Source organism: Somniosus microcephalus, chromosome 2 (genome assembly GCF_052327205.1).
Source record: "Somniosus microcephalus isolate GS21.2 chromosome 2, FLI_Smic_1.0, whole genome shotgun sequence".
NCBI classification, from domain to species: domain Eukaryota; kingdom Metazoa; phylum Chordata; class Chondrichthyes; order Squaliformes; family Somniosidae; genus Somniosus; species Somniosus microcephalus.
The window spans coordinates 27,872,648-27,885,040 of NC_140988.1; the positions used below are offsets into that span (position 1 = coordinate 27,872,648).

The 12,393-nt window shown below is 51.8% G+C and overlaps 1 protein-coding gene across 3 annotated transcripts in view; it reads right to left on the reverse strand.

The window, feature by feature from the left end:
• LOC147122626 (dihydropyrimidinase-related protein 1-like) overlaps nucleotides 1-4,002 on the reverse strand; it is a 64,044-nt gene extending 60,042 nt beyond the window's left edge. Inside the window, exon 1 of one of the 3 annotated variants that reach the window (XM_086007945.1) lies at nucleotides 3,379-4,002. In XM_086007945.1, coding sequence (XP_085864071.1) covers nucleotides 3,379-3,750 — 372 coding nt within the window. In that variant the 5' untranslated portion in view covers nucleotides 3,751-4,002. Of the gene's footprint in view, nucleotides 1-1,308; nucleotides 1,528-2,024; nucleotides 2,419-3,378 lie in introns of those variants that run through there. The other 2 variants (XM_086007962.1, XM_086007955.1) reach the window with 2 other exon arrangements.
• Between the last annotated feature and the right edge of the window lie 8,391 nt (nucleotides 4,003-12,393).

A 12,393-nucleotide genomic window follows, 5' to 3' on the forward strand; every position in this document is an offset into this window, starting at 1 on the left:
CCATTCAATATAATCATGGCTGATCCTCTATCTCAATACCATATTCCCGCTCTCTCCCCATACCCCTTGATGCCTTTTGTGTCTAGAAATCTATCACATTCTTAAATATATTCAGTATATTCAGTTACAAGACTGAACCACAATCGCAGAGCTGGGGAGGACTTGCAATTTGCTCTTACAGGTTATGATACAATATTATCATTCATTAATTACATTTCTAGCCTTTTGATATGTCTCAATTCAATTCAAATTGCTTTATTGGCATGACAAGGTACATCTTATGTTGCCAAAGCACTGAAGAAAACATTTATGGTTGAACACATAAACGCAGATCTATCCATACAGTGTATAAACAGATATATCCCTGTGTGTATAAATATACACTCATATAATATGTATATACTCTTTTCTTATATTTAATGGTTGTCCCTCTGCTTATGGCAAGCTGTAACGTAGTTTGCCGCTAAAGTTACACAATTTCTCTGTTCCCCTAATAGGTATGGGAGTTTTTGGTCGTCATTCAAATTTTTGAATTCAGGGCATATTTTTATGAATTTTGGGTAGAAATTCCCCCTTATGCCCTGATATTTTCCACAAGCTGTGAGGAAGTGCATCTCTGTCTCCACCACTCCCTGACTGCAGTGAGAGCATATCCTGTCCTCAAACTGAATAATACTATGTGCCCTAATGATACAGCATAATTGTGATATCAGTACACATTACATAGTTGGACTGGAGAAGGGCGTCACCCCAGCTGTAAAACCTTCAGCCTTAACACCACTTAATCTATCCATTGTCCTGTCTCAAATTCTAAACCTCAGTAACCATATTCATCAGTCCTGATTGACCATAACGTCTATATACTCAGATCATATTTACAATGTCCCCCAAAGAAACAATTGTAATATTCAATTCTTGGTGACAGCACCACTGTTTGCGCTAGTCAATAACCAAATTGTATGAACAGACGGAAGAGACTTCTGTTCCTCCGTCTGAGCTGGAACTAATCCAAATGACCGAGCTGAAAGGCCACTGTCCTAACACACTGTGCTGTGCAATTTCATATCAAAGGGATTCTCCACGCACCAGTCAAAGAAGGGAGTGTCTCCAGCAACCTATCAAAACGCTCTGCGCGCTTATAAGCATATAGACGAAAATGGTAATCACTGTGGTTTAATCTAATTTTCTATAACTACTGAGAGCAACATTACTTGGGAAAAAAATACTTTAATCAATATAAAATAACTTAGTACAATGTAAATATCCAAATTAATTTCTTTCGTAAAAGCCAATAGATTGTGTAATTACGGTTTGACCCTCAAGGTGAGTCTCAATGATGGCGTTTGCTGCTTTGAAGAGTTTTTTGTCTCGGTCGCACACATCTGCCCCTCCCATTTTTTTGTAAACCTTTGGTTCCCACAATCTTGCATTTAATCTTCACTCGAACAAACGCCCAGGATTGTACACGGTGCACAACATTAGCACCTTTTGTCCTTATTCTGTGCTTTGATTTCCTGAAATCAGGCGCGTTTCCCAATACATCCGGGAGCCGGGAAAACCCCTTTTGGAGCCCGAAGATATGTTATTGATGGATCAGATAAACAATCGATCGATCACAAGTCCGGGCGGCCAGTATAACCAGAACAGCCCCGCCCCCGAGATTGTCTGAAGCCCTTCCTTCACTTAATTGCCACAAAAAAAAGAATTTCTTTAACATAATCGCTCACCAATGCCGACTAGAATCACCAATATGATGGCCTGGCATTTAAAAAAAAAATAAAGCTTGTGCTGCAGATGGTGGAATTCGTTTTAAACTAGGAGCCATCTCACTCCTGGCCGCCATAACGCTCGCTTTGCCCCAGCCTCACTCCCTTCCTATAGTTGATGCAGTCAAACTCCCCACACCCACAAAGCTTTTCTTCCCCCTTTCACAAAGTACCGGTATGGGGTACACACACACACATTTAATCACACACTGACCAGGGACGCTGGCGCGACGTTCTCTCCAAAATGAAAGAGCTTACCGTTGTGCGGTGCATATCCTGGCCGTCTTGGTAGAACATGTCTGTCTGTACTTTATTGAGAGAGCAGATTTCCCAGCTTTAAACTGGTTTGGCAATCGTTAGCGTAAAACTCGTCCTTTTTTGGAAAAGAATATTTATTTGTGATTTTTTTTTTGTGTGTTGGTGCGGCTGTAAGAGATGTCAGTCTGCGGCCGTCCAGAGGGAGTTGGGGAGAAGAGCTCCTTCTACAGGCTGCGAGCCCAATGGAGGCGCTCCTCACCTCAGGAAGCACTTTCCATGCACAGGCAGGGGAACCTCTGCACACTGATGCAATTCAACAGCACCAGTACTCCCAGTTTAGACTCAGTGGGTCATCAAAGCAGGGTAATTGCACCATTCGCTGTATTTTCTTGCTAGTGGGAAACCACCTTTAAATGTCTCTTTGCCCCCGCCACCCACCCAGCTCTCCCCGCAATTGAATGGAGTCTCCAATGAACCCATCCTGTTAAAAATGTGACCAGCACGCTGTCTTGTCGTCAGGTCACACGCCTTTAAACACGAATGGTCCTGAAGTAAACAAAATGATATTAAGCCTCCCAGCTACTGCAAGCCGAGGTTTTATTTATTTTTCTCCCCGTTTTGTCGAATCCCTTGGATGGTCTCTTTGTTTGAATGTTGCTGGAAAGTGGTGGTGAGGGGTTGAGAAAATGTCATGGGCCAGTAAGAAAAAAAAAACCCTCCCTCATCTTATTAAACACGATGAATTCGAGTATTGAAGTATAGTATTTTGTAATAAAGACGCATGAGAGGAAGAACAGGGGGCTCACGTTGCAGACAGACAATGGCTCCTGTGGAGGCAGCAAGAAAGGGGGGGGGGAGGCGGGAGAGAGAGAGAGAGGGGGGGGATGGGCAATTGTGAAAAGATGAAAGCTCCTCTCCAATGCACCAACCCGGGGTCTTAGCATAGTTTGGAGCATGAATCTGTCACACGGCCCTGCAGGACTGCGACTGTTCCCCCTCCCCCAGGTCGGGGTTGGTAGCTTTCACTGAACTGGTGCTGTTGGGCTGATCCCAGTTCAATAAACACAGAACAAAAGAATCAGTCTGGATGAAAGGAGGACATTTTCAACCAGAAATTGATTTATTTCTCCCCCCTCCCCATTCCTTTATGTTGATTTTTAAACCACCCGTACTTTGAAACAACTTAATGCAATTATAGAAAAAAAAGTGTTTAAAATGAGGACTTTCCACATAAGTGTCAAAACTGGATTGGGTAGAAGATTTTATGAATTGGAAAAAAGTTAACTTTTTTTCTCTCTCTCTCTGTGTGTAGGGGGGGGGTGATAATGATGATAGTGGAGGTTCAGCGTTGTACCTTGCCTTGCTCCCAGCCCTGGAGCAGCTCCCTGCCGGTCGCAGGTTTGATCTCCAGCGGGGCCCTCTCCTCCCTCTCGCTGGGAGAGCTGATGACCGAGCCGGAGATCTCACTGATATCGCTGGCAGTTTCGCTCAGCCCGTCCGATTCTGGCGACAAGATATCGTGTCTGCTGGCGCTCCTGGAAGTCTTGGAGCTCCGGCGGCCCACGCTGTACGCATCGAAATCTATTGTCTTGCTCTCATAGGCGCCTTCCACGGTGCAGAACATGCCCCCGTATTTCTGCCGGGGGGTTTGAGCCGTGGTACCCGGTCTGGCCAGGTACACCGGCAGATCGTCTTCCTTGTTCCAGTTTTTCTTCCCCTCAGCCATGCTTTTTTCTTTCGCGGGCAGTCTCTGAGAAAGAGACAGAGAGAGAGAGAGAGAGAGAAGGGGATAGGGTGATGGCTCTTGTTCTCAGTCAACTCAACTCTTTGTCACACTCACACTTTCACACAAGCAAAAATGAAACCAGGCAGGATCTGGCGAGTCAATGAATCCTCTGGTGGCAGGCAATTTCACCCAAAGCCTCTGACACGGAAGTAATGGTGTCTGCATAAATGCACAGAAAGTGTCGCCGTTGGATTTTTTTGGTCATCCCTTCCTTTTGAGGAGGGGCTTTGGAATGAATTCTGAGTGGGAGTTGGGAGGGTGAGGGGCGGCTTTAGCTGAAAGCAGTTCCATTCGAACGATCGATCAAAATGTCCCGGGCTGATCGGCATTCAGTTCACGGTGAGCTGTCCTTTCAGCACCTCCCAAAGATGCTCAGTCCCCCCGCACTGACTCGGGGAGTCAGCCAGCGCCGTTCGGTCCAGGGCACTTTTTGGCTGGCGAATGCCCAGGAATTTTTTTGGAAAAGTATTTGACCTGACCCCTCTAGCATACACGCAATGGGAGTGTACGTACACGGGGTTTGTTTGTTGGAATCATCACGTCTGTACGCTGATCTTTACTTCTCGTAACAACAACTTGTATTTATATAGCGCCTTTAACGCAGTAAAATCCCAAGGCGCTTCACAAGGTTAAAAAGACAAAATTTGACAGGAGCCATGTAAGGCTATATTTCGGCAGATGATCAAAAGCTTGGCCAAAGAGGTAAGTTCTAAGGAGCGTTCTTCTTAAATTTCCTACATTACCACAGCGACTACACTTCAAAAAGTACTCCATTGGCTGTAAAGCGCTTTGGGACCTCCAGTGGTCGTGAAAGGCGCTACATAAATGCAAGTCTTTCTTTTGTTCTTTCTTAAAGGAGGATAAAATGGTTTTAGGGAGGGAATTCCAGAGCTTGGGGCCTAGGCAGCTGAAGGCAATGGTTGAGCGATTAAAATCAGGGATGCTCAAGAGGGCAGAATTTGAGGAGCGCAGATATCTCAGAAGGTTGTGGGGCTGGAGGAGATTACAGAGATAGGCAGGGGCGAGGACCTGGAGGGATTTGAAAACAAGGATGAGAATTTTAAAAGCGGGGTTGTGGCAGAACCACTGAATGACTCTGGCTAACTGTATATAATTCTCTTTAACGAGGTTCTAACACCAGCCTAAACCTGTACCGTTGTGTTAGGCATTACTGTGTTTTGTATATAGAGTTTGCATGTACGGGGCGTGGCCCCTTTAAGAGCACGGGAAAACGCAGGCAAACGCGATGACGTCATGTCGCAAACCACGGGACTGCCCAGTCAGTCCTCGTGGCATCTCCGTTGAGTAAAGACCTGTTTAATCATTCTCTGGTGTCGATCTCAGTTATTCGTAAGAATTCGTTAATCCCTACATTGGTGACCCCATTTTTGTGAACGTTTTCACAAAAGAAGAGCACAGCATGGAAGCGAACGCCGTTTCCCTAAAGCTACCGCAGTTCTGGGAGCAGCAAGCGCCCTCGTGGTTTATTCAGGTCGAGGCCCAGTTCGCCCTGAGGAACATCGATGCGGATCAGACCAAGTATCTTTACGTGGTCTCCGCACTCAACAGCTCTACCGCCTCTCGGATCGTCAGCCTCCTCGAAAACCCCCCAACGGAGCGCAAGTATGAAACCCTCAAGGCGCGGTTACTGCAGGTTTTCGGGCTCACAAAATCGGAGCGCGCCCGTCGATTACTCGCTATGCCCGGGCTCGGGGACTCCAAGCCTTCAGAGTTGATGAGCCAAATGCTCACACTCCTGGGCTCAGAACGGGAATGTTTCCTATTCTGCGAGATTTTCCTCAGCCAACTGCCTGAACAAGTACAAGCTGCCCTGGCCAGATCTGAAGTTGAAGACTGTGCAACACTCGCTGCGGAGGCTGACAAAATTTTCGCTGTAACTCAGCAGCACTGCGCCGCCACGAGGCACCCATCCCCGCAGACACCGCCCCAGCTCGTCCGCCTGCTGGGCTGTGTTTCTACCACGCGCAGTTCGGCGCGAAAGCAAAGCGTTGCCGCCCTCCCTGCAGTTTTCCCCAAAAAAAACGACTGACACTGCGACCACCGAGGAACGGGTCTAACGGGCACCCCTCAGCCGCGATGGTGATTGGCAACGCGGGAAAATTGCTCTTCATCACCGATACTCTCTCCGGTCGTCGTTTTCTGTGCGACACCGGAGCGCAGTGCAGCATATTACCCGCGTCCGCCCTCGATGTGCAGACGGGGAATCATGGCCCCACCCTTGAAGCGACCAATGGCGGAACAATTCGGACCTTCGGCAGACGGCGAGTGGAATTGTGCCTCGGGGGGCAACGTTTTCACTGGGAGTTTGTTACGGCCAAAGTTTCCCAGCCCCTCCTCAGCACGGATTTCCTGTGCAGCAACAGCCTCCTGGTCGACGTTAGAAACCGGCGGCTGATCAACGCAGCAACTTTTAATTCTCTTCCGTGTTACCGCAGTAACACTACGTCGCACACCGTCTCCTGTGCGTTCCCGACTCCTGATGAGTTCGCTCGCCTGCTCAGCGAATTCCCCGACCTGACAAGACCCACGTTCTCCTCCACAGCCACGAAACATGGTGTGGAACACCACATCACCACCAACGGCCCCCCGGTCTACGCGCGGGCCCGGCGCCTAGAACCTGGCAAGCTGGCGGTCGCAAAGGCGGAGTTCACAACCATGGAACAGTTAGGGATTATTCACCGGTTGAATTGTCCCTGGTCTTCACCCCTCCATATCGTCCCAAAGCCTGGTGGCAGATGGCAGCCATGCGGTGATTATCGACGACTAAACGACGCCACCACTCCTGATCGGTACCCGATCCCCCATATCCAGGATTTCTCTGCCCATTTGGCAGGGAACACCGTGTTTTCAAAAGTCGACCACGTCCGGGGCTACCACCAGGTCCCAGTTCATCCACAAGACGTCCAGAAGACCGCAGTCATCACCCCATTCGGCCTCTTCGAGTTTTTACGGATGCCGTTTGGGTTGAACAACGCCGCCCAGGCTTTCCAACGCCTGATGGACTCCGTGCTGCGGGACCTCAAGTTCCTCTTTGTCTACCTGGATGATATTCTAATTGCCAGTCCTACTAAGGAAGAACATACCTGTCACCTTCGCACCCTTTTTCGATGCCTCAGCCAACACGGCCTGATTATCAACCCGGCCAAGTGCCAGTTTGGCCTGCACCAAATTGACTTCCTGGGGCATCGCATCACCTCAGAGGGAGCGGTTCCTTTACCTTTGAAGGTAGAGGCAGTGACATCCTTTCCACGCATGCAGAACACAAAGGTCCTGCAGGAATTCCTAGGCATGGTAAACTTTTACCACTGTTTCGTGCCTAAGGCGGCACTACTCATGCAGCCCCTGTACAAGGCCCTCAAGGGCAAGACTGGCAAGAACCCGGTAGACTGGATGGATGACATGGCCCGAGCATTCGCCGACACCAAAAGCGCCTTAGCCAATGCGACTATGCTGGCGCACCCGCTGCCAGGGGCCACCATCGCCCTCACCACCGACGCGTCGGACTACGCAGTCGGTGCCATGCAACAGCAGTGGGTGAACGGGATGTGGCAGCCGTTGGCATTCTTCAGCCATCAACTACGGCAGAACGAGAGAGCATACAGCACGTTCGACCGGGAGTTGCTCGCCCTTTTTCTGGCCATCCGCCATTTTCATTTCCTTCTGGAAGGACGTCCTTTCACCGCTTTTGTGAACCATAAGCCGCTGACCTTTGCAATGTCCAAGACCTCCGAACCGTGGTCAGCCCAACAGCAGCATCAACTGACCTACATATCTGAATTCACCACGGATATACGACACGTGGCCAGTAAGGACAACCTGGTGGCAGACTGCCTCTCCCACGCGATCATCAATATGGTTCATTTGGGCATCGACTATGCCCTCATGGCAGCGGACCAAGCCTCAGACCCGGAATTCCAAACTTACTGAACGACCATCACTGGCCTCCAGTTGGCCGACGTCAAGTTCCATTCGGCAGGTACCACACAGTTGTGTGACGTCTCCATACAAGATCCTCACCCTATCGTGCCGGTCGTCTGGTGCCACAAAGTGTTCGACACCATACATGGGTTGTCACACCCTGGAATGAAGGCCTCTCAGAAACTGATGTCAGCAAAATTTGTATGGCATGGCATGCATAAGGATGTCCGCGACTGGGCCAATACCTGCGTGGTCTGCCAAAAGGCCAAGGTACAGCGCCACATCAAAGCTCCGTTGGCCGCCTTCACATTTCCAGAGCGATGTTTTGACCACGTCAACGTGGACCTGGTAGGACCACTCCCACCCTCCCATGGTTTTTCACACATCCTGACCATGGTTGACCGTGCCACCAGATGGCTGGAGGCGGTCCCCCTGTCATCCACTACTTCGGCGGACGTTCATTTCCTCCTGGATCGCCCGTTTCGGAGTACCCACCGATCTTTCGTCAGACAGGGGACCGCAGTTTTCCTCCGAACTCTGGAATGCAGAATTACACCGCACCACAGCCTACCACCCACAGGTGAATGGCCTCTGCGAATGTTTCCACTGGTCAATGAAGGCCGCCCTGAGAGCCAGCCCCCAGGACACTGGATGGGCAGACAAGCTACCGTAGGTCCTGTTGGGCCTTCGCACGGCCCCCAAAGAAGACCTTCACTCTTCATCAGTGGAGCTGGTGTATGGTCAGCCACTGCGGGTCCCAGGGGACTTCCTACCAACATCAACGGAGCCCTGGTCCACGTCTGCCCAGCTTGCTAGTCACCAAGAGGCGGCCAGATGTTTCGCACTGGTGCCCACTTTGCACCACGGGCTGCAGAGGTCACACGTTCCCACGGAGCTTCACAAGGCTGAATACGTCTTTATTCGCCATGAAGCGCATAGGGATCCGCTCAAGGCCCCATATACCTGTGTGGTAAACCACTTTTATCGTTCACTATCGTTACACTATAGTTATCGCTGTTATATTGTTATCACTGTTCTCACTGTTGTATCACTATACGAGGTCGCCTCTTGTCACACTGTTATACCTGGGCTGACCATCACTGACTCCGCCCATGGCTCCACCTACCTGCCCAGGTATAAAGGTAGTCGACTGGCTGGTATTCCTCCTTGCTGGATCCGATCACCCATGAGGGTGGGCTCTGTTATTTAGTCAATAAAAACCTATAGTTACTTTCCTAACTCGTCGCTTTTCATTGGACGAATTGATAGGTATATCAATTTTATTGACTAAATTTTAAGATGTCTCATCCAGACGCCCCGCCACAACAGCCACAGCAGCCTTCAGACGCCGAGCCACAACAATCACAACAGCCGGCTTGGCTGCGAGCCCTCAGACCACCGTACCTGGATCTAAATCCACGGGCAGCGAACGCAGCCCTCGACTTCGATCACTGGCTGGGCTGCTTTGAAGCCTACCTGGAAGAGTCCAACGTGCCTCAGAGATCCAAGCTAAGAGTTCTGAACGCCCAACTGAGCCCTAAAGTATTCGCGCTCATCCGGGACCTTAAAACATAAGAGGACGCCATCAACCGGCTGAAAAGACAGTACCAAACCCCGGTAAACCCCATGTATACCAGGCACCTCCTAAGGTCCCGCCCGCAACTGCCATGGGAGCCGGTGGAGGAATTTTTACGGGTGCTACAAGCACTCGGCAGAGACTGTAACTTTAAAGCAGTAACGGCGGCAGAAAATACGGAAGACAACGTCCGCGATGCCTTCATGAAAGGCCTACGGTCCGACTACTCACGGCAGCGATTACTGGAAGCAAAGGACCTCGACCTGGACAAAGCTGCAGCCCTCGCTCTCTCCCTGGAGGTGGCCCATCGGGACCAGGAGGCGTTCTCCAGGTACTGTTCGCGACCCTGGGACTCGGGCCCGACCCCTACCGCAATACCCTTCACCGCGCCGCCCCCGAGACCTACCTCAGCGTCGGCGTCCCGGACCCGATCGGGACCGCCACCCCCGGTACCGGCTCCGACATCGGACCCCCGCGGCTGCTTTTTCTGCGGCCAGGAGAAACACCCGAGGTCGCGCTGCCCAGCTAGGAACTCCACCTGCTCAACCTGCAGGAAGAAAGGCCACCTTGCTAAGGCCTGCAGAAGTGGATCTTCAGAGGCCAGCAGTGCCTCATGCGAACTGTGGGGGCGGCCATCTTCCTTCAAGGCAACAGAGGCCAGCATCCCTACACGTGAGTCATGGGGCGGCCATCTTTGATCAAGGCAACCGACCCCAATAGTGCCTCATGTGAGTTATGGGGGCAGCCATTTTGTCCAACCTCGTGGGAGACGCCATTTTACCCACCACGCTCGACTGCCACCGTGCCTCCAGACCCGACGACCGCCTCACCCGCAGACGACAATGACTCGCTCAGCTACACACTAGCCTCCGTCACTCTGGATCAAGCCCGCCCGCATCACCTGTCCAAGTCGATGATGGACATCAAAGTAAACGGCCACGCCACGACCTGCCTGTTCGACAGCGGAAGCATGGAGAGCTTCATCCACCCAGACACGGTGAGCCACTACACCCTCCCCGTCCTGCCAACGCGCAACCGAATCTCGATGGCATCAAGGTCCCACGCCACGGACATCAGCGGCTACTGTGTTGTGACCCTGTCGGTTAAGGGTACGGAGTATAAAAACTTTAAACTCCTCGTCCTCCCTCAGCTCTGCGCTGCCGTCCTACTAGGGCTGGACTTCCAATCCCACCTCCAAAGTGTCACCCTAGCATACGGTGGACCCCTCCCCCCACTCACAGTCGACAACCAGCGGATGTTAAACCGCCCACCACGTAACACCTGCAGCCTATCCACCCTCAAGGTCCCGCCACCTTCCCTGTTCGCTAACCTAACCCCCGACTGCAAACCCGTCGCTACCAAGAGCAGGCGGTACAGCGCCGGGGACAGGGCCTTCATTAGCTATGAGGTGCGGCGCCTCCTGAAAGAGGGCATCATCGAGGGGAGCAGCAGCCCCTGGCGTGCCCAGGTCGTGGTCGTTAAGACCGGCGATAAAAATCGCTTGGTCATCGACTACAGCCAGACCATAAACAGGTACACCCAGCTGGACGCATACCCCCTTCCCCGCATATCTGACATGGTCAATCAGATTGCACAATACCGAGTATTCTCGACCATCAACCTTAAGTCGGCCTACCACCAACTCCCTATCAGCCCGGAGGACCGCCAGTATACCGCCTTCGAGGCGAACGGGCGCCTCTACCACTTCCTTAGGGTCCCCTTCGGTGTCACCAACGGGGTGTCGGTCTTCCAAAGGGAGATGGACCGGATGGTCGACCAGAACGGACTGCAGGCCACGTTCCCTTATCTAGATAACGCCACCATCTGCGGCCGCGACCGGCAGGACCATGATGTGAATCTGGAGAAATTCCTCCGTACGGCCCAACGGCTGAACCTCACCTACAATAAGGAGAAATGTGTGTTTAACACCTCACGCCTTGCTATCCTCGGCTGTGTAGTAGAGAACGGAGTCATCGGCCCCGACCCCGAAAGAATGCGCCCCCTCATGGAGCTACCCCTCCCCCACTGTCCTAAGGCACTTAAGAGAACCCTGGGACTCTTCGCCTACTATGCCCAATGGGTGCCCAATTATGCGGACAAAGCCAGACCCCTCATGAAGTCCACATCCTTCCCCCTCACGGAGGAGGCGTGCGCGGCCTTCTCCCTCATTAAGGGAGACATAGCCAAGGCCACAATGCACGCAGTGGATGAGTCCATCCCCTTCCAAGTGGAGAGCGATGCATCCGACTTCGCCCTAGCCGCCACCCTTAACCAGGAGGGGAGGCCGGTGGCCTTCTTCTCAAGGACCCTACAGGGCCCTGAGATCCGACACTCGTCGGTCGAGAAGGAAGCCCAGGCGATCGTGGAGGCGGTACGACGCTGGAGGCATTACCTGGCAGGCAAACGATTTACCCTCCTCACCGACCAGCGTTCGGTCGCTTTCATGTTTAATAACAAGCTGAGGGGCAAAATCAAGAATGACAAGATCTTGAGGTGAAGAATCGAGCTATCCACCTACGATTATGAGATCTTGTACCGGCCAGGTAAGCTGAACGAACCCCCCGATGCTCTTTCACGAATTACATGCGCCAGCGCGCATATTGATAGACTTCAGACCCTCCACAACGACCTCTGCCACCCCGGGGTCACCAGACTTTACCATTTCATTAAGGCCCGCAACCTGACCTACTCCATCGAGGAGGTCAGGACCATGACCAGGAACTGCCAGACCTGTGCCGAGTGCAAACCGCACTTCTATAGGCCGGACAAAGCAAGCCTGATCAAGGCCACCCGCCCCTTCGAGCGCCTGAGCATCGACTTTAAGGGGCCCCTACCGTCATCCGACCGTAATGTGTACTTCCTCAACGTCGTTGATGAGTACTCCCGTTTCCCCTTTGCCTTCCCCTGCCCAGACATGACCAGTACCACGGTCATTAAATGCCTGAACGAACTCTTCGCCTTGTTCGGGTTCCCGAACTATATACATAGTGACCGGGGCTCCTCCTTCATGAGCGAGGAACTCCGCCAGTTCCTGCTAGCGAGAGGTATTGCAGCAAGCAGGACCACCA